Source organism: Ctenopharyngodon idella, chromosome 17 (assembly GCF_019924925.1).
Source record: "Ctenopharyngodon idella isolate HZGC_01 chromosome 17, HZGC01, whole genome shotgun sequence".
Taxonomy (NCBI): Eukaryota; Metazoa; Chordata; class Actinopteri; order Cypriniformes; family Xenocyprididae; genus Ctenopharyngodon; species Ctenopharyngodon idella.
Window position 1 is genome coordinate 16,624,622 of NC_067236.1, and position 22,293 is coordinate 16,646,914.

General features: G+C 38.1%; 1 protein-coding gene across 5 annotated transcripts in view; it reads right to left on the minus strand.

Moving 5' to 3' along the window:
* Positions 1 to 2,345: 2,345 nt before the first annotated feature.
* prox1a (prospero homeobox 1a) overlaps positions 2,346 to 22,293 on the minus strand; it is a 41,752-nt gene continuing 21,804 nt past the window's right edge. For 4 of the 5 annotated variants that reach the window (XM_051868062.1, XM_051868060.1, XM_051868059.1 and 1 more), the window contains exon 5: positions 2,346 to 6,720. In XM_051868062.1, coding sequence (XP_051724022.1) covers positions 6,532 to 6,720 — 189 coding nt within the window. In that variant the 3' untranslated portion in view covers positions 2,346 to 6,531. The remainder of the gene's footprint in view (positions 6,721 to 22,293) is intronic. The other variant, XM_051868063.1, reaches the window with a different exon arrangement.

The window sequence follows — 22,293 nt, forward strand, 5'->3', positions numbered from 1 at the left end:
CACACACGCCTGTTAGTGCTAGCTCTACACATCCAAAACAAAATGCCCTGATCTGACAGAGGTCAGCCTGCCGGTGTGCTGCTTACACAAGCTTTAGTGTTTGTTCGCATTTTGAACGAAAAAAAAACAAAAACAAAACATTTTATTCTTTACAATTTATTGTATTAATGAAAAATCTCATATGCTTACAACATTGCGACAACAAAGCCATCAAAATTCATTCTACCTTACGGACAGGCCTGTGAGAACATCGAACCTTTATCCCCCACTGCTTTAATAACAACCAATTAATAACAGCCATCTTTCCTTTCTCTTTTCTGAGAGAGCATCACGGTAGCGACATTATTCTCGTGTTATCTCTTTAGGGAGGGGAGAGAAGAGGGGATGGTGGTAAAATTTTCAACAATGAATGGGCCAACACAAACACAGCTGTTTTATTGTTGTGCTGTTAAGATGTGCTTTTCAAAGGCGCGATGATGAAATCAAACAGAAGGGGAGCGGCGAGCGGCTCTGCTCGTCATTATGGCGCGGAGGGTGGCGATGGGGGTGGGAGGGGGGTATCTGACCCCACCTCCTGTTCAGCGGAGCCGCTGGAGCGGTCCGGGCCCACTAAAGTGCCTCTTTGTATCAGACTATAAATTACAGCGGCGGCCGCCCCGCTTCCCTCCACAACGCCGCACGAGCCACAATAGCGCGAGCGCTGCTCTTTTCTCCCCACGCGCACCTTTCTTTGCAATTAAGATTGGACGTTGATGTGTGTATTCGAAGCACTTTATTTTTTTTTCCCGATTGTTCCTATTAATCCAGTTGAAATGACACCATTCTGTCAAAGACAGCATAATTGAGAAACAATATCGTGATATATCTGATGAAGTGTATCGCCAGTCACTCTATTCAGCTTAATCAAAGATTTGCAAAATAACAGGCTTGATTAGGAATTTGATTTAGAAAAAGCCTATAAACATTTTAATAGTTAGGCAGTTAGCTTAAATAAATATTACACGTTTATTACAATTTAAGCTCAGCTCATATTGTTGGTTATTTAAAAAAAAAAAAATTCTCTATGAGACATAGCGGAAGTGAATGTGGCCAATTTTTGGAGAATTTAAAAGCAGAAATGTGAATCTTGTAAATTTATAAAATACCTACTTAAAATCTTACTATTTAAGCTGCAAAGTCACTCTTGTAAACCTTATAGTCATTTTAGAGTTTTAAAGGATTAGTTCACTTTCAAATGAAAATTACCCCAACCTTTACTCACCCTCAAGCCGTATATCTGACTTTCTTTTTCTGATGAACACAATCGGAGAAATATTAATACATATCCTGACGCATCCGAGCTTTGTAATGGCAGTAAGCGTTACCAAACGAGTATGAGCCTTCTGAAGCAAAGCAATGCGTTTGTGTAAAAAAATAAAAAACATCTAGCTTCCGCCAGACCGCCTTCCGTTTTCTACTTACGAAGAAAGTGTAAAACTCTTGCAGTTCAAAAAGCTTACGCTACGTCCTTCACCTTCCCTATTCAACTTATGGAAAAAGTCTAACTGACGCGACAGCAGTTTACACTTTCTTCGTAACTTGAATATGGAAGGCGGTCTGGTGGAAGCTAGATATTTTACTTAATAACTTGTTTTTTTTTTCGCTTCGCTTCAGAAGGCCTTTATTAACCCCCCGGAGCCGTGTGGAATATGTTTATGATGGATGGAGACACTGTCTTCAACTCATACTCGTTTGGTAACGCTTATAAAGCTTGGATGCGTCAGGATATTTATTAATATTTTTCCGATTGTGTTCATCAGAAAGAAGAAAGTCATATACACCTAGGATGGCTTGAGGGCGAGTAAGGCTTGGGCTAATTTTCATTTGAAAGTGAACTAATCCTTTAAGCGTTATGTTGTCATGTACAATTTAATATAGGTCTATCATCACACAGAAAAGGTTACCGTTTTTTTCCCGCGCTAAAATCAGAATACTCATACTGTTTACGTCTTCTATTCAATAGAAACAGTATTGTATTATAGGCTGTACTATTTAATAGTATCTTGTTTAGTGATTGGCCCCATTGACTTCCATTGTAAGCGTCTCACTGTAACCCAGAATTTTTTCTCTTTATAAAAGAAAATGACGAGCTGAAATGAGTTTTCATGGCAATCAACTTTGTGAGTCTTAAGTTGAACTGACCCTGAAATATTACTTTAAGCCCAAAACAGGGCTAAATATGTGTGGAATATCTCTACATTTACAACAGATCAGTTCTTCTGGCATCACAGGCAACTCCAAATCTCCTTTTTCTCTGATTACCATGCTGATTAAAATGATGACAAATGGCAAAAGGAAACACCTGATCTAGGACTTAGTTTTTATTTTGCACAAGCTTGCATATATACTGCACATACATTCAGTTCCGAGGAGATGGAAGGCACACGAGGCACTTTGACTACTGTATTGTGTAGGTGGTAAAAAGCAAAGGTAAAAGTCTGATTAAGTGATTAGAAATAAAAACTTCAAAACACACATTTTTTCACCTTCCAAACAAGATAGAAGAAAAGGTTTTTTTTGTACATCTTTTTTTTTCTTTCCTTTTTTTTTTTCATCAAGCGTCTCTTATGACTACAGTGTCTGAAATTACAATGGCTACCTGGACATAAGTGTCTCTTTATGTCTCTACAGAGTTAAGGAGCTTAGGAGGGCATTTATATTGTCTCTTTCTACCAAATAAAATTACAATACATCCCCAGAAATACCAAAATTGTACACCATCACCAAATAAATTATGATAAATTAAACCAATAAATTATGAAAGTTCTGCATGACAAATTGACAACAAAATCCACAATGCTATCCCGTTAACAATGTATGTGTATCCTTCAAAACGTATCAAAGAAAATTGTAACAGTTTCAGCTGGAATTACCATACTAGAATCAAAGAGTTCTTTCATACAAAAAAAGCATAACAATGCTATTTACATCATATTGCTAAATCATAGAAAGGCAGTGTTTTCTCATTTTAGGTTTGTATTTACATACATGTCGAAGCCAGTGAAATCATGTTTAAAACCCTTCAGGGAGCACACACCTCATAAATACAGCATCAAATCTACAAAGAGTCAAGAGTCTTGTACAACACATTGCATTCAGTACAAATAATTGTTCCCCTCCCAGAAATATAGTCATATACAAAGTTTCTTTCTTCCTTTTCTCTTCAGTAATGTCTTTCTTTGTAATAAAAAACAGTCCCAAACTGAGTTTGGCAATTGATTTGTACAGATCACCACATTTTCCATCGCATGAAAACAAATAAAAAGTTTCTCTTCATGTCAAATGTAAATGAGCAATAGTGTAGTAATAGTGTACTTCATACCCATACTTTGAATCAAGGTTATTCAGAGAGTTTTTTTCTTCTTCTATAGAGTGTCCTTAATGGAGTGCGAAATGTACACGGCTACATTTAGGATTTTCGACACAAAGCAACACAGCAAATGACCCTGTGTAACCACGCAAACAGATCCATCTCATTTCAATACCAAATTATTCGAGAACACCTTTGACGGGCAAACCTGAAGAGGTGCTGAGATGAAGGGGAGAAAAATAGTCGCCACTCGAAACATTTAAAACATCATAACACTTCTAGATGTACAATAGCAAGGAAAAAAAAAAAAAAAAAGACTTGAGATGTTGAACGTAACCTCCCTCTGGTTTGTCTTGAAGATGCAGTACAGTGATAAATACAAAGAAAAATTCAAAAAGAGAAACAATAGATAAAAGAAAATAAACAGAAGTCCTTATGGGAACTAAAACTAACGTACTATCATGCGTGTATATCACACACTCCCTGCAAACACGCACATGCACAAGTAAGTACGCACACACACCTAAGCACACTCATTGCCTCTGTGCTACATTAAATGGCTTAAATACATCCAATTCATGGGGAACTAAGTTCTTCTTCTTCTTCAAATGGGCTGTAAAAGTTATTTTTTTCATGGACTTTGCATGTAGTTCATTACCTAGAACCTATATGTGGAAAATATAAGCCTCCATTTCAATCTGTGCTATTGTTTTTCCAGGTCGATCTATGTTTTTATGTCTCTTCATAGGATTCAAATCGTATAATTTCTGTCACATTTTATGGTAGAGTTTTTTATTAAAAAACAAAAATAATTTGCTGGTGTGATTAACATTAGGCACAGGCAATTATCAGATTCATTAAGTGCGTAAAATACGCAATACCTGTTTATACAGCTGAATATGAGCAGATGAATTTGACTAAGCACCATTTAATGCGCAAATTAAAATAGTGGGTAACACTTTAGTTTAGGGTCCAATAGTTGCTTATTAGCATGCATATTCTAGGATATTGGCTGATTATTAGTGCTTATAAAGCACTTAATAATGCCTTATGCTGCATGATCATATTCTGCATCCCTTAACCAATACCTACACTAACTACTACCTGACTAACTATAAATAAGCCGTAATTAGGAGTTTATTGAGGCAAAAGTCATAGTTAATAGTGAGAATTGGACCCTAAAGTAAAGTGTGACCAAATACTGCAATGACACAAGCTTCACTTTTTGGTTGAAAATGTTGCAAAGCATCACCTTTAAATGAATTAATAGTGATAACAGAATTCCTTACGACTTGAAAGAATCGTTTATTTATCACAATGCATGTAAAGGAGAACGTATGTCAGCACAGCCTTGTGAGAGACTTGAGAAGAGAACAGGGCCAAACATCTCCTTTTTTCAACTCCTAACTTTGTTTCGGGTTTGTTTTTCCTCTTCTTTACAATGCATAGTGAATAGCTTGGCGTTTTGTGCGTTGTCCGGGGGCTGTGGATGATGCCAGCCCTGGCGACAGAATGACAGCACCTCATGCTCTTTTGTGCCCATTAATCTAGAAGTCAGCAGGTTTTTTAAGGCATTGTGCTGACAATAATTGCCGGCCTGCGTTTCAATTCATCAGCTGGATTTGCCCAATGCAAACGGCACAGGCTTCCAGAGCAGATCACATGTCCAGCCCTTGCCCTCTACTGCCGACTCTTATTTATGAACTAGGAAGGGATGCACAAAGAGTCTGAAGGCCCTCTTTTCTTTTGTGAACACCGATTTGAGAAGAAACTGTGCTTTTTTTCTCTTGGGTAGGCTAATTGTTGTAATTGGTTATTTGCGTGGATCTCTTAGCTACTAAAAAGCAACTTCATATGATTCATAGAAATGTACAATTGAACTCAAACAAACAATGTCTCTCTCTAACATGGTTTCACTACTGATAAACTGTACACCGCCACAGCATAATCAGATGATTGTGAATATTAAGCAAATCTGTACATTTCTAACAAATAAACTATGTACAATCCAGTACGTACAAAGAAAAAAAAAAAAACTTTTGCTAATGCTCAAATAATTATTCTCAGCCAAAATCTCTACTGTGTAAACCGAACTTGAGATAATCTACCAAATTTACGGTCCAATTATAGAGGTGTTCCCAGCCAGCAGGTGGAGAAAATGAACAACAACCATTCTCTTTTCTTGATGCCGTACGGCACGTGTTTGCGTTTGTGAATTAGCGTCTATGTATGAGAGTGATGTGTGTGTGTGTGTTTATGTGAGCAGTTGTGACAGCGTGTTTTTTATGAGCAAGAATGGTTTCTCAGTGGGAAGGCGTCCATTTTTTTTTGTGCCGAACTGGCTTGCCCCAGTATGAAATGGCCATGTTGCTTAGTTACAAGAGAGGCTGCTCCGTCAAGGGGGGAAAAAACCTACGAGTAGGCCTCCCTCCCTAGAGCCAGTGCTATCAATGTGGACACAAAACACAAGAACATTGGACCCTAGCCAACATGGAAGAATGGCTAAACCAAAAAAAAAAAAAAAAAAAAAAACAGTTAATGCTGTTCCTTTCAAGAATAACATCAAATATATATATTTTTTATATTATATATATATGAATTTCCCACATAGAAAATGTATACCCCTCTTTATTATTATTATTATTTTTTTGTCCAAAGAATAATTTATTTTCTGTAGCATTGCCATGAGAAACAAGAATACCACATGTCAATTTTTTGTCTTTCTTTTCCTTTCTTCCTTTTTTTTGTAGCAAGCATGAATAACATTAATGGTAATAATTATATTAATCATAAATAATAATTACATCTATACAAGCTACAAATGCAAGTCTTATTCAGCAATAGTAAAACCATCACACATTGCAAACATCCGGGGATAAAACAAAGCCCTCAACAAAAATGACCAATAAAAGAGAGAAATTCAGGGTGTCAGTTCCATTTGTTAACCATTTTGTCTGGTAAACATAGTAATGCCCAATTTAAAGGCATGGAAAAGGGGGTAAGGATTGAATACAGTCAAAACAATCAAGAATTTTATAGACTTTCCCAAAAAGAAGCACAAAAAAAAAATTAACAGCTAAGTCATTCAAAAGTAGCCGGGACTTAAAAATAGGAATGCTACCTCTTACTTTGTAAAGATTTCTCGAAAAGAAGGGATGATACTTGGTAAGCAATTCAAATCACTACTCATGCAGAAGCTCCTGCAGACAATTTGGAGATTTGAAAATCTCTGGGACCTCACTGTCCAGCTTGCAGATGACCTTGTATATGGCCTTCTTCCAGGAAGGATCAACATCTTTGCCTGCCACAATGGCATTGAAAAACTCCCGTAACGTGATCTGCGCCACTTCCAGGAATCGCTCCGGAACCTGCTGATACACAAGGAGACAATGACATTAATAAACATATTATGTTTCAATCCCAAGTCTCTGATTAAGAAAAGAAAGGGAAAAAAGAAAATAAGATTTTGCAACTGAGGCTAGGCTAAAGTGAGACCCTCCAAGAGCCGAAAGACCCTCCTGGCAGAAACTGTGTAGGGGAGCGTCGGGCTGCCAAGTCTGAGGGGACGTAGAGAACAGCCCCAAACATAGTCACTACACTAATTCCTCTTTGTTTCAGTAGCTGAAACACATTCTGGTGGTGGCGACTTGAATACCCGTGTTGGAGTGGAACTTAACTGTTAAGTCTTTCAAATCTTTTATATCAATTGTCTTTCCTTCTTTTTGTCTAACTGCAACACTGGGGGACGTGAAAGTACTTAATTGCTTTTGAAAGGTTACAGTGAAAACAGCAACAAGACAAATCAAACCGTTGCATAACACCTTACAGTCAATGTTTTGAATGTGGCAGAATTTGTGAGGTTGTAACCAAGGGGAACTCATTGGGTTAAACATTACCTGAGCTGTTCCTCTTTTAGAGTCTACTTCCTAGAGGGAGTGAAACATAATTTGTTGACTTCCCTTTATTTGACACAAGATTGTTAGCGATGTCTCATAAAATGTCTTTTTGTCTCAATATGCTTCCACTTCTAGAAGGGGAAGAAGAAGATTCTGCCACTGATAGCGGCCCATAAAATACTACATTCTTATCGGGTTCCAGAGAAAATTGATTCTGTAAAGATCACGTAGCTTATTTCTTGGGCACCAAGTTTCAAACCAAAGTTGTAGCCTACATCAAAGGTGGAGGAATTTAAGGAAAGTTGCTTGGTGCTCTTGGACAGGGTCTTGAACTCTAACAGCAGTGTTTTCCCAAGCAATGTAATCAGGTAGTGTAGGGCTCTACTTAGGAGTTTGCTCTCTACAACCAGAACACATCCTCTCTGGCGTGAGGCTGTTGTTCGTGAGACAGGGCCAAGACCGGGGGCGTACTGTAGACTGGCCCTGTGATCTCTTTAGCACCAGTGACAGTTCCTCTCCGCTAACATTATAGAGATGATTAGCCAGGCAAAGAACTAAGCCACCTCCCCTACAGCTAGACAAGACACTTCCCAGACATGGTGCTTACTGCCACACACACTCACAAACACCCACACGCTCAAACACAGATGGGGAAGCAGGCACGAGGACACAGAAACAGACACAAAGGTTGCATCCGAGAACATAATGCTGTCGTATTAAATATGTTACTGTAGGCCACAGAGAAAACGCTAGCCTTTGACGGATACAGCTGGGATAGTTCACCCAAAAATGAAAACTCTGTCATTATTTATTCACCTTAATGTTATTGCGAACCTGTATGACTTTTTCTTTTTTGGTACTCAAAAGAAGATGTCTGGGGGTTTTTGTCCATAGTAGTCAGTGGGGGTCTAATGTTGTTTTGGACCCCACTGACCCATTGAAAAAAATTTTGTTCCACTATTTTTTTGATTGATGTCAGATCAGTTTATACTCTAACCATCCCAAATCAATGTATTCACACAGCAGAGCTCATGGCACCATCTAATATTCATCCACCCCTGCAAGGTTAAAGTCCTATAGTTGGTTTTTATCAATGCAGCCTTCTCCCATAGATCAGCGCTTAAATTGGCGTCAGTACTATCAATCAGACTCTGACTGCTTCTCAAAGGCCCTGCCAGGTGAGCAGTTGTCAGGACAAAGAATCTCATCCATGCGACCCACACCATCCCCAGCTCCCTTTTTTCCATTAAGTGTGTTAAATATACTGTCATCAAAGGCATACCCTTGTCTGGAAGGCCTTGACCGGTGTGGAAGATGTTTCACTCTGCCGCCACAATCATAAGTGCTTGACTTTTGGTTGTTATGCAGTATTAAAATATAGCATGGCTATAAATACTGAACTTATAATGGCAGTTAAACTAGATGGTATGATTCAACAGAGTGTAGTTGATGGCTTGATTGGGTTTATATGCTGTAACGTGCACTACTCTGCCTCCCTTTTATGATGTGCTTAGGGAGTAAATAGCTAAAAGTAGCGACGTTGCTAACTGAATAGTGTAACATAATAGCATAGCTTTTCCAGTAACAAGTTGGTGTTTTCAACAAGTAGCATTGTAGGGTGACAAAACATGCTCTCTAGTGAGCTGATTCATTTGGAGGATTTATTTTAATGAACTAGTTTTAAAAAATTAATTCATTAGTTCATTTCAATCATCACTCCATTTTGTTGATGGAACTATATCTCTTAAATAGCTTTGGGAAGTTCATTTTACTGAAGTGGCTAAAATGATTCATTGACTCATTTGAATGTTCGGGGAGCTGTCGCTTTCATATAGCGTTGCAATGGTTCGTTTGGATGATTCATTTAAAAAATAATTCATTAGTTCATTTCAATCATCACTCCATTTTGTTGATGGAACTATATCTCTTAAATAGCTTTGGGAAGTTTTTACTGAATTTTTTACTGAAGTGTTTAAAATGATTCATTTGAATGTTCGTGGAGCTGTCGCTTTCAAATAGCTTTGCGATGGTTTGTTTGGATGATTCATTTTAATGAACTGATTCAAAAATTAATTTTAATCTTTTCTCTGTTTAATGGCACTGCGTACATGGCATTGAAATAAATATTTAGTTGTCTGGCACTGTTTTTGATTCAGTTCAGATAAGTTAAGGTGTTCGGTTTTATTTTAGTTTAATAGCTTTATTGTTTTATCAATAAATGATATAATTTAGCTATATCGCTCCCATATATAGCTTCAATGTAGCTACTTTTTGTTACCAACTTGTAGTGTAACTTACTACTTTTTTCATGGGCAGCTTTGACTGCAGTTGAACTACTTTGAAAGTGTTGTAAGGTACTTGTAATTTAAAGTATCTCCGCAACACTGCTGTGCTCAAACTCTGTCCGTCTCAAACGGGTGACATTTTTGTACAGTGCCGTACAGTAATTCCTCCCCTCCTCCACTCTTTCTCCTGGGGCAAGATCATAGGAAGGGAGGGGGAAGAGAAGAGGAGATAAAAAAAAAAATCCTGCCCAAGTGCTTTTGGCCAGAGCTCTGTCTCCTTCTACTTCTCCCTCCCCGAGGGGCACAGCCTTCAGGGGTCATTTGTTTGATTATGCTGACTGTCCCCAGCCTCGGCAGTACACAATAAAGGCCTGACATAGCAGCCTGCTTGCCTTCTGTGTCCTGCAGATACTCATCACGAGTGTCAGGACATACCAAGGTTAGTGGTCACTGGGACGGCGCTCATAGGCGAAGGGCTTGCCAAACGCACTTGGCTGATGAATGAATGTCACATGGAATGGAGGGGGTGAGAAAGAAAAAGAGAAGAGAGGTGGTGGTGGGGGGGATTACAAAGGTTATAGATATCCAACCTCCCCAACACCCCAACTCACAACATACCCTCTCCCCTATTTTTTTCACGCTTTTATAAGTCTTCCACCCCCTCAGACAATGGCCAGCAGCCTTCTGGAAAAACAACAGAATAATTGCTCACAGGAAGAAGGAAAGAAAGTGATAGAGGTGCCTTTCTCAAATTTGTGTGGTCTCAGAAGGGAGTCTGTCTCTTACTCCCAAAGTCCCTTAAAAGCAAATCAGTCTGCTCGGTGGCTTTCTTGGTAATGCATTCGACTAGATATTTTCTATGAAGACAATACACTTCCATTTCCCGAATGGAGAATGACCGAAATTAACAAAACTGTCAAGATTGTTTTCAACAGAATACTTCGATTCAACAATAAAAATGACAATAATTTAGAGTTTTCAACAAGTTGACCATCTGCTCAAATTGTATTGGAAAGTCTGAATCATTTTAGTGAGTTGGATCAATTGGATGATTCATTTTAATCAACTGGTTAAAAATAAGTAATTGATTCATTTGAATCATCTCTCAGTTTTGTTCATGGAACTGTCTCCATTAATTAGCATTGGGCAGCCTGATTCATTTTAGTGAGTTGGTTTATTTGGATGATTCATTTTAATGAACTAGTTCAAAAATGGTTCACTCATTCATTTCAATCATCTCTAAGTTTCATGAAGCTACATTCTTATTTAAAGGGATAGTTCACCCAAAAGTGAAAATTTTGTCATCATTTACTCACCCTCATGTAGTTCCAAACCTGTATGAGTTTCTTTCTTCTGTTGAACACAAAAGAAGATATTTTAAAGAATTTCAGTAACCAAACAGTTGACTTCCAGCCATTGACTTCCATAATATAGATTTTCAGATGTCAATGGCTACCGTCAACTGTCCGGTTACCAGCAATCTTTTGTGTTCAACAGAAAAAAGAAACTCATACAGGTTTGGAACAACTTGAGGGTAAGTAAGTGATTCATTTTTGAGTGAACTGTCCCAGAGTAAAAAAAAGATTGGCTCTTTCAATTGAAAATCAGGGCTTCCATTGGTCCCCTTAAAAATGTCTGATAGGCCACTGTATGGTGCAGCTGCGTAACAGATTTTATAGCTAATAGATTTGTCTTTATCCTATTTGTGAAAGATATGTTCACATCAAATCTGATTCCTTTGTGTAACCACTGACGCTATCATGGGGTAAAGCCCAAGAGTGCTGCATTGCTAAGAATATTCCTGTGAGGAATTTCTCAAACTCATTTTTTTTTTTTTTTTTACCATAAAAGGGCAGTAAAATGCTGACTAGGGAAGAAGACAATGTCAAGGAGAAAAGGGTATTGGTATTTTGGATCCTCTTGACTGCTTGCCTTGGAAAGAGAGAGAGAGAGAGACAGAGGAAAAGAGAGAGAGAGAGAGAGGGAGAGGGAGAGTTATTCTTGTCACAAACCCTTTTGTCTGCATCTGCTGACTGCTTGCCCATAGCCAGCAGCATGCTTTAACTGTTTTGTCACCTCCTCGCCTCACACGGATCAGCTGTTGTTCTTTTGTTACGGCTATTGTGTAGGCTAAGCCTCTAAGGCCGCTCTGCTGTGCGGTAAACACAGCTGAATCGCATGGCAGACAATTCCACATCAATATTTCATATGCCCTCTTTAGGACTCCTGATTCAGTCAAGTTGAGAGGAAAAATACGTCAGGCACGGTTTAAACGACTCACAGAGCCCTCGGAGAAAATTAATACTAATAAAGAAAACACTACGTGTGCCGGTGGCTGCCGTGTTTTGTACACGCTGTCACGCTGTGTTTCACTTCTTGGCTGTAGATGATGTGAAAAAGTGTGAAAGCCTAAGTGATTGCTCAATTACTTCCAGCAGTTCCAAGTTCCGATTTTCTTTGCTATTCGTGGTAATACATCATATTATTAAAGTAATATACCTGAAACAACAGATATTTAATATTTCAGGTTCAGGGTTCAAGTTAAGTTCAGTTGACAGCATTTGTAGTCACAATATCCAATATACAATATACAATATAGTCAACTTGTCCTTTCTTAATGGAAGTAAATGGGGCAAATACATAATCATTAAAATACTCACTGTTTTAATATATGGCCACAAAATGTGTAACATGATTTTACTATATATATATATATATATATATATATATATATATATATACTGTAAAAAATAATTGTTGATTTAACTTAAAAAGTAACCTGGTTGCCTTAAAATTTTGAGTTAACTGAAATTAAAAATTTGAGTTAATACAATGAAGACGATTGGTTTAATCAACAGAAACTCAAAATATTATGCTATCTGAACCACATTAATTATTGAAGGTGATTTGACAAAAGAAAAAATGTTGTGATAACAAATTATGAAAATTACTTTTTACAGTGTATAAAGCTCAGTAACCTTTTCTGTGTAAAGTTATATCCAGTTTTGCAAGTGTATTGCCTTGATTGACAAAGCAACACCATAAACCCTTAAAAAAAAAACCTTTAAATAAAAGTGACAAATACATAATAAAAGTGTTTTTAAATTCGCTAAAAATTGGTCGCATTCACTTCGATTGTGCCTTATTGTGACCTTGATTTTTGCATTTTTAAGAAAAGGAGGGACAAGCCACATTTTTTTTTTTATGATAATCAACATTATGTCACAAATTCTGTCAGCTAAGTTTAATCTGTGTTGAAAAATCACTTAAGTGATTTTTTGTTATTTAGTATGATTACAAATATGACTAGCTGGCCACGGGTTCCTGCCCCCCAGCTTGATCAGTTTTCTGGCAGCACTGCATCCTCAGCGCTGCTGTTGCCAAGGATGAGAGGACACAGAGACCGTCTTATGAAAAGAGGGATATTATATCGCCCCTCCACTGAGAAACATAAGACAGGAGGTGAAAGAGGGGGGAGACATGTAGAGCGGTCATGATCAGCAGCCCCGGTACTTCAACCAGCATTCATTCACCCCACTGCGTGTGCACTTGGGCCCTCTATACAAACTGCCCCCGAATCTACTCTGTTTGTTGGGTAAATATTGATTGAGGAGAGACTTACCTCCTGATAACTGCCATACAAATCAAGGACTGCGTGGGGAGGGGAAGAAGGGCTGAGCGAATGCTTGTGTGTGGGAAATGTCATGGACGAGTACCGCAGATGAAGACACGATCTGTGAAACGTTTGTATCTCAAAAGGCCACAGGGTGGGGAACTGAAAACCCAGGCCCACTCTCTGTCCCTGCTAAGAGTTTCTTCTTCAGAGGAAAGTCCTGGTTTTCTCACCAGAGTTAATCATTAAAGGGGAAGAGTCTACTTTCCATTTCATTGCGGCTCCTGTTTGATATTGCCTTTGTTTGGAGCTGGTGTATCTTCTGGCTTATATTTGCTCAGGCCAACCCGTCCAGTCAAAGGTGATAAATTCACCTGCTGGCCAGTAAGATTTCTCAGAGATTGTTGAGAAGTAAAATAACATTTCACAGTTTCAGTGATGCAAAGATGCAACATTATTATTATTGAAATTAACTCAGTATCTAATCTACCTACATTTTAAAAAATGCTAGATTAAAACCAACCCAAGTTGGGTTGAAAATGGACAAACTCAGCGACTGGGTTGTTTTAACCCAGCGGTTGGGTTAAATGTTTGCCCAACATGCTGGGCAGTTTTATTTAACCCAACTATTGTTTAAAAATTACTATATGTCTGGCTTAAAATGATCCCAAAATAGGTTGGAAATTAAAAATCAGTACACATAATTACTTGAAGCAACAAAAATAATCAAAAGGTGGATATTTTTCAATAAGCAATTTAATAAATGTTTATTGTTTAATTATTATTCATTAAACTTATTAATAAATGTTCATTTCAAACATATTTTGGGTTCATTTTAAGCAAGCAATACAGTAATTTTTAAACAATAGTTGAGTTAAATAAAACTACCCAGCAGGTTGGGCAAACATTTAACCCAAAAGCTAGGTTAAAACAACCCAGTTGAAGGGTTTGTCCATTTTCAACCCAACTTGGGTTGTTTTTAACCCAGCATTTTTTAGAGTGTACGATATGGCACTAATAACAATAAAACAACTCTTTAATAATATATAAAATCATGAACCTATAGTGTAAGGGCAGCATGCTTTATCATAATCACCATTTCCCTATCTCAAACTTTAATCTGAGAAGCGAACACTTCCCTTTCACTACTGGTAAGGATCCTCAAAGTTCTTTATTCTGTTGTTTGATATATATATATATATATATATTCCAGTAGAAACAACAAAATCAAGACCTTTTAAAATAAATATTACACTTAAACTATTGCAGGAGGGTTTTTTTTGTCAGGAGATAATGGATTGACAGAGCGCAAACAAGTCTCAAGGCCAGGGGGCTGAAAGCATAAGAGTCCACCCCTCTCACCTCCCACCCACTCCCTCTCAGTTTCTCTCTCTATCACTGCTTGTCCTGGAGCTAGACTTAACTTCAAAAGAACAACATCCCGTTGAACGAGAAACGTTACACTGAACGCTGGACATTCGGCTCCAGCTAATCAATAGCACATAGAAAGCAAAACCTTGCAGTTTGATAAACTCTTGGCTGGAGTGTCAATCAGGCAAACAGATTGCATGTTTCCCTCTCTGATAAAGATTCTTTCAAAACCCACTGTGATGCAACTGAGCTCCACAAACTGTCCCGGCAACCTTGAAGCACGCCTAGGTTCTCACTGGAAATGCTGGACAAACATGCGCATACTGCTGCTGATTCTGCAGTGGCCTTGATGAAAACTATTTTTCATACTTAAGAAAACTTTGAGCAAGCACCATATGCCCATTTCTCAAGGCACGCTGGCACATAGTGAGTGTGTGCGTGAGTGGATATATTTGCGCTCACCTTTAAATAAGGTCATTCGCTGTTTTTTTTTCCACAGAAGATGAAACAAGCATTATAAAAGGAATTGTTCAGCCAAAAAAAAGGAAGAACATTGCCATTATTTACTTGTTTTTCTTGGTGGAACATAAAAGGAGATTTTCTTTTAAAGAATAAGCTCATAAGAAAAGTAGTGTGAACAAATTTCTTCTTTTGAGACAGAACATTTCAATTTAAGGTTGATTCAGTGAACAAAAACTGAATTATTTGTTCACAAATCTCACTAGTCTGGTTACTGACGATGAATAACGACTTCTGGTTGTCAGATGGCTTTTGAAGACTTATACAAATTGTATCCACCACATTTATGATACTTTAATGGTGCTTTTGCATCCTTTTTGAAGCTTTAATGCATTACATTTCATTGAAAAAGAAGGTCCACTCATAATGAGTTTTCATTTTTGGTTGAACTAATTATTTAATAAAGAATGTTTATTATGCTTAATCTGATTGGTCCTCTCAGCCTTCTATATCACTGCATTTACTAAAGCAAACAATGCTATAATGACATGTGCACTTCAAATTCAGGGGCAGTAGGTCTCTGACCTAGAGGAGGGTCTGGGTTCAAACCTGCTTGGGCTAAAGGTTATGAAGTCATTTGTCTCAAATTGCAGTTGAACCCCATGAAAGAAGAGAGTGTTTGAGGGAGGGAAAGAGAGAAAGAGGGACATCTGGAGGAGAAGGAGGGGGGAGATGGAGGACAGAATGGCCTAAGGACTGGAGCAGGCAGGAGGAGGAGAAAGGCAGCTTGGAGTTGGGTCTTTCTTGTCTGGCTGAAGAAAGGATCTGGCACCGAGACTAATGAAGAGAAGAGGGAGGGACACAGAGACGGGGCGGTTGGGTGGGAGATGTGCCAGGGTTTGGAGAAAGCCGTGCACGAGTGCTACAGATGTGTTTGAACCCCCTGGAGCAAAATAATGACATAATCACCAGTGGTGTCACTGAGCAGACTGCACACAAGGTGACATGGGAGAACATGGAAGGAGTCTGGGTGGAAAAAAAAGGAGGCCCGCCTGGTCCGTGGAAGAACTTTCCATCAAAGTCTATTTGTAAAGACTGGCTCTGATACTGGCAGGTGTTTTCAGTTTGTGCCACTCCAGGAACTTATCTTTAGGAGGAAGGAGTTGCAGCGAGCTTGCAGGCCCTTTAGAAACTACTTAACGCCCTGTTTATGTTCTGTCACAGGTCCCTTCATGACAACAGAATTCCAGCCCATGGCAGCCAGCACTTAACGCTGAGAGGCAATTAAAGGAAGTGGATATTCAGTGCCACAATGTCACACTTTAGGGCAGGAAGCATGTGATGCTTGTTGGTGGGACACGGTCAAGTTCATCCTGTTTTCATAGTCCGAAAATAACCATTTAAAATGAATGGTATTTTCATCTACTGCAAAAATCTTTCTCTTAATCAGTGTTTTTTTTCTTGTTTTCCAGTAAAGACAATTCCAGAACATGCTTAAAACAAAACTGTATAAGACATGTTTTCAGAGAATATATGAAGAGTTCAGATGCAAAAGCCGCCAAAAATGAGATAATGATATTGAACGAATGCTCTCCAAACATAGTAGTATACGTTCATCAAATACTTTCGCTTCAAATCCGCTAAATCCCAGCCCCATCCCATTCTGAAATACCAGTTCGTTGGCAGAAACCGCTAAACGCCACTTCCCGTCAGCAAAAGCCTCTAAGTCCACAGAAGAACCAATCGGAAGATGCAAATCGATCATCATATGATTTCAAGATGAATGACGGTGTGCGAATGAGCCGCTTTCAATTGTCGAGCTGCAAGTTTTTATCATGTTTTGTCCATCGTTACAGTGGCAGGATTTCGCGAGTAGCAAATAAACACAACAGCGTTGCTTTTGCTGCTGTAAAACTGACAGAAACTATGTCTTTTTGTCCAAAGAAGTGGACTTAGAGGTTTTTGCAAAAAAGCACACATGGACTTAGCTGGTTTTGCAGCAAAAGACAGTCAAATTTATTAAATAAGGCATTTGAATAACTGACTAACATTGCCAACTCATTGCCATTAAAGTGAAATTACTGAACCTAAACATAGGAGCCTGATAAAAAATGATCATTTAAAAGAAAATTTGTCAGACGGACTTAGAGGTTTTTGCACTGAAACTCTTCATATATTGAATTAAACTTATTTTATTTCTTGTGCTAATTAGGCTGTTATTAAAATCTTGGATGATAGCAATAATCCGATAATTATTTTCATACTTTGGCCTATAATCAATAAATAAACAGTATAAAAATATTGTACTGCTTTGTCTAAATAAATTCAAAATAAAACACTAAAATCTGAAATCAGTCGTTTTAAATTCTACAAGTGAATTATAATGTATGATATACAGTATGAAAAAAAGATGTTCATTCTAAAATTTGCTAAAGATTACATATTAACAGTGTTATTAAATTGGGTTTCTAAAGATGAACTTTAAGTGGGCGTTAGATGGTGGCTAAGGTAACATAAATGAAAAATACTGGTAATAAAATTTAAATTATACATCCAATATTGACCAAACTGATAAAAACAATAATTAATAAGGTATCAATATATTGTTACAATTATCCCTAATTCTAAATTCTATTGAGGTTTATGCATAAAACAAGAATTCTAAAGTAAATTTTAAGTGAATTAATTTTGTTTTAAAGCTATTTTAATATTTTTACCAGAAAACAAGACAAAAATATAGACTAAAAAATAATTTTTGTTGTGTACAAGATGTTCTTGAGCAGTCAATTATATGCTGTCAATAATTTCTAAAGTAGTTAAATGAAACACTCATTAAATTTATAGCGCGAGGGGAAGAATTTAGCTTGAGCGGTATGTACTACATCTATGATATGCACTCACGTGTGTGTGTGTGTGTGTGTGTGTGTGTGTGTTTTCTTTGGCTGGTGCTGAAGACTGCAGGGCTTGGTCCCTCTGTGCAACTTAGTGACCATTAATAAGTCATTTTGTCTGGAAAAAAAAACATTGCCTGAAAGCATCACACACTCTTATCTAATTTCTGTCTCTGTTTCTCTGAGTAATATACAATATAGAGTGCCTACAGCAGTTTGGCTTTAAGTCCCTCTAAACTGCCAACACCAGACAGTTAGGCTGAAAAAACTCTTTGTGTTTGGTAAGTGAAGCAGTCTAAAATAGGTGTGCTTTCGTTGCACCTTCCATTATGAATTAGTAAATTACATCTCCTTGTTGATGTTGCTATTTGTGCTATTAACGAACAAAAGATAAGTCTTTAATGCAGATTTGATGGCAGCGATTACGACGTCCCTTGGTAAGTACAGTCAAGGCCATTGGATGTAATGTGCTGTACTGTTGCGTTCTCCAGGTCACCTCCACTAATGATTAACCAACATGCTGAGGAATTTCAGTTCCCACAAGAGTCGCATGAGAAGAAATCACAACGAGTGATCTCATCAACAAAGATATGGGATAAAGGATATTCCCAGGTAAAAGAAAAAACAAAACTATTTTTGTCAAACCGGACTACTGTTAAATTCACTATCTGCCAGTCTAATTTTAAAATATTGCCTAAAGTGCATTCAATAAAGACATAAAGAGTGTAAGGCTTATTCTATCAGCGGCCTCAATGGGAACAGAACCCAAGTGTCGTCCTATAACTAGATTACTGGAGCTTCTCTGACGTGAAGCATGGTAATAACTAAGCTAATATGATGGGAGTTTGTTTTCATAGAGCTCTATTACGTTCAGCTGGGGCCGGTACGGTGTGACGGGGATACGCGAAGATTGACATTTATAGCAAAGCGGTAGTGAAAAAAGAGGAAATGCATTATAGTCTCCTATCCATCAGCTCTCCAGTGATGAATTGATTCAGCACAGAGTATAAGAGCCTGTTAGCGGCATACCGCTAAACCAATTGTACTTGATATTAAAGCATAGAAGTATTTTTATATCCTATTTGTATTATTAATGTGTAATTGTTCTAATTTTATTTTTGTCAAAATAAATACACTTAGACAAATCTACACTTAGATTCTACTGCTATATTGCAGGGTCGTTTTTTTTTTTTTCCCCCTGTAAAATAAGTGTTGTAATTGTAAGTGTCAGTCCATCAGACTGTATGATCTAATTAGAGAGAGGAAGATGATTGTGACCAAGAGCCCTTGAAGACAATAGTCTGCATCATCTGACCACAGTGACTCTTTATATCACATGACGTGCTAAGGGTTCACCACAGAACACTTATTGTGAGGGGTGCCATCCCAGCTGCATGTGCGCTTGCCATACAATGGGGCACCAAGTCTGACTTTGTCTTTAGTTTCATTTGAGCGGATATGTTATATACTTTTGCTGCATATTAGATGCAGGTTACAATTCACAGGAAATTCGGTTTTGATCTTTTGTTGGAGACGATTTTCTGTGCTGAAAATTAAGAGGTAAATGTTAAACTCCATATAATTGAAGCATTTTTAATTGAATTTGAACATTAAACAACATTATATGTCCATGTGTGAGCTAAATTGTTTGGTAACACTTCAGTATAGGGAACACGTATTCACTATTAAAGGTGTAGTTCACCCACAAATGAAAATTCGGTCATTATTTACTCCCCCTCAAGTTGTTCCAAACCTGTATAAATTTCTTTGTTCTGCTGAATGCAAAAAGATATTTGGAAGAATGTTTGTAACCAAGCAGATCTCGCCCCCCATTGACTACCATAGTATTTTTTTCCTACTATGGTAGTCAATGGGGGGGGCGAGATCTGCTTGGTTACAAACATTCTTCCAAATATCTTCCTTTGCCTCAATTAACACCTACTGCTTATTAATAGTTAGTAAGGTAGTTTTTGTTGTGTTTAAATTTAGGTATCGAGTAGGATTAAGGGGTGTAGAATAAGGTCATGCAGAATAAGGCATTAATATGTGCTTTATGAGTACTAATAAACAACCAATATACTAGTAATATGCATTCTAATAAGCAACTAGATAAAAATGAGAATTGAACTTAAAATAAAGTGTTACCAACTGTTTTTTTTAAGTTGCAGAGACAACTGTAAGGAAGTCATTCAAAGGTTCAATAGCTATGTTTCCATCCACCTATTTTTATGCGCATTTTGGGATATCGCATCAAAAACTGCTGGATGGAAATGCCAAGATGCGCATAAATTCCATGAAAAACGTATGCGCTCGTTTGAGTCGGATACATTTCCTCTCCGATAAGAAAACATGCGCATAAACTACAATGCAAACACATTTACCGAATTAATTCCTCGATGCGCATCAAAAAAAAGTCATGTGACTTTGTGCGAGAGGACGGCATAACTGTACTAACCAGCGGAAAAATCTTGTTGCAAAGCATCTGAAACACTGTTTCAGAAGTCTGTCGTCAGTGTGGTTCGGTATAATTCCTCACAGAACTGTCTTACATGACTGCGTTCCCAAACAGCAGCATCCGCCTCTGAAAGCAAGATAACAAGTTTATTGTGTTTCGTCTGCACGGAGTGCGTGCTCTGAGATGCAAATAATTTATTATATGATTATTATATGATTATATACAGTAGCTTCTCCTATGTTTCTTAGTGATATTTAGCACCAGTTTATTAGGAGGTGACGATTTTGTTCTCTTTGACTCACTGAATGGAAACAGTGCTTTACTCGAAAATGTTTTATGCGATATTGCAATTTTGTGCATAAGTTAAATTCGCAAACTTTGGATGGAAACATAGTTAATGTAGTTATGTGATGCTTTCAAAACATTACTTTGTTTGAGCATCCCAACCTGCCCAACAACAGCAGCATTGGCTCAACCAAAGTTTGGGAGAACCAATGACAGAAGGGGGAGTGTTCGAGGAAACCTGTTTGAAAAAAGTCATTATTTTTGCACTTCTGTTCATTGGCCTGAAAAAAAAAAAGCAATCTGTAAAAAAATTTAATGCTACACTTTTTTGTTGTTTTTTTTCCCCCCAGAAAGAAAATAAGATGTAAAGGGGTTACAACTGTAAGATTAAGCTAAAGCATATCCTTTAAACATCCACCACTATCTTGTAGCACCGTCCATAGCTTTGAGTGGCGTTATAATGGAAGCGTGAGGTGAGCTGGCAGACCACACCGCAGGTCAGTGTGAGGTCAGAGAGGAAGAAGTGAAACCAGAGCCTGATCCTAAGATGTGCTAGTGTAGCGTGGCACAAGCTAGCAGCTCAAAGATAAACAACAGTAAACTAGCCCTCTGTGGGGGAGCTGTGTGTGGACTTGGGAGGCCAGGACCTCCTGGCAGTCACGATGGCAGCTCTCTACGCTCTTATTGATAACCTTCTTTTCTCATGAGGCGAGGGAGATAATACACTCCTGGAACAAGGGTAAAGGGAGATGAATGTTAGACAATAGACGGTCACAGTAAAGGGACCATCCGCACAGTCTTTGAACTTTTCCCTGTCTCCAAAGGACAATTAATAATGAAGGCCTTTGGGGTAGGTCACACCAGGCATGGACAAGAGGAGACGAGAGAAGAAACAAAAGGGAAGAGAAACCTGGAGAAGAGGGGGACGTGTTGGATGTTGGATAATTGATCTTTTTCAAGGGGGAGTGTTGCTGGTCAGAGCATCTTAAATTGCATCATTTACATTATGTGATTGTCTTGTAGACATTTTAATTATTTTTTTATAATATTATGAAATAATAAGTAAGCCTTATAATTATGCTGATTTCCACTAAAAGTATAAACACTGTGGCTCTGTCTGTTCGCGCAGCCCAACAACAGCAACACTAGCTCAACCAATGGTGTGTATTTTGGGCGGGGCTATCTGTTTGACCGACCAATGGCAGACGAGGGGAGAGCTTGTTAATTAAAGTCATTAATTTTGCAGTTCCGTTTGTTGACGCTAGCGGCGCAGAAATTACACACTTCACCTTTAAGTATTCCCTCAACTATAACGGTCTCTTTTTAACCTTGGAATTTCGCCACACAAACAAAACTAATATGTGAGTGGGAAACAAACAAAGTCTCTAAGTTTCATTCACTCAGAATGATAATAGCCACGGACACCTGATAGCCTGAAGATACCAAGACGAGAACTCTTGAAGTCAAAGGATGTCTGTGTGAGTGTGCTGTGGGTATATGACCACCAACACTTTTTCAAAAAGGCTCAGAGATCACAGGGACCAAAGAAAGAGAGCAAGAGACTAAGCCTCCTCTATGCTCTCCTCAGCCGGTTCATGGGAGGAGGGTGCAAGGACTGAAGACAAGGCGAGTCTGGGGCAAGTTGGGGGGAGGACACTCAGGGGGTTTTGACAGAAGAGCCTTGAACTA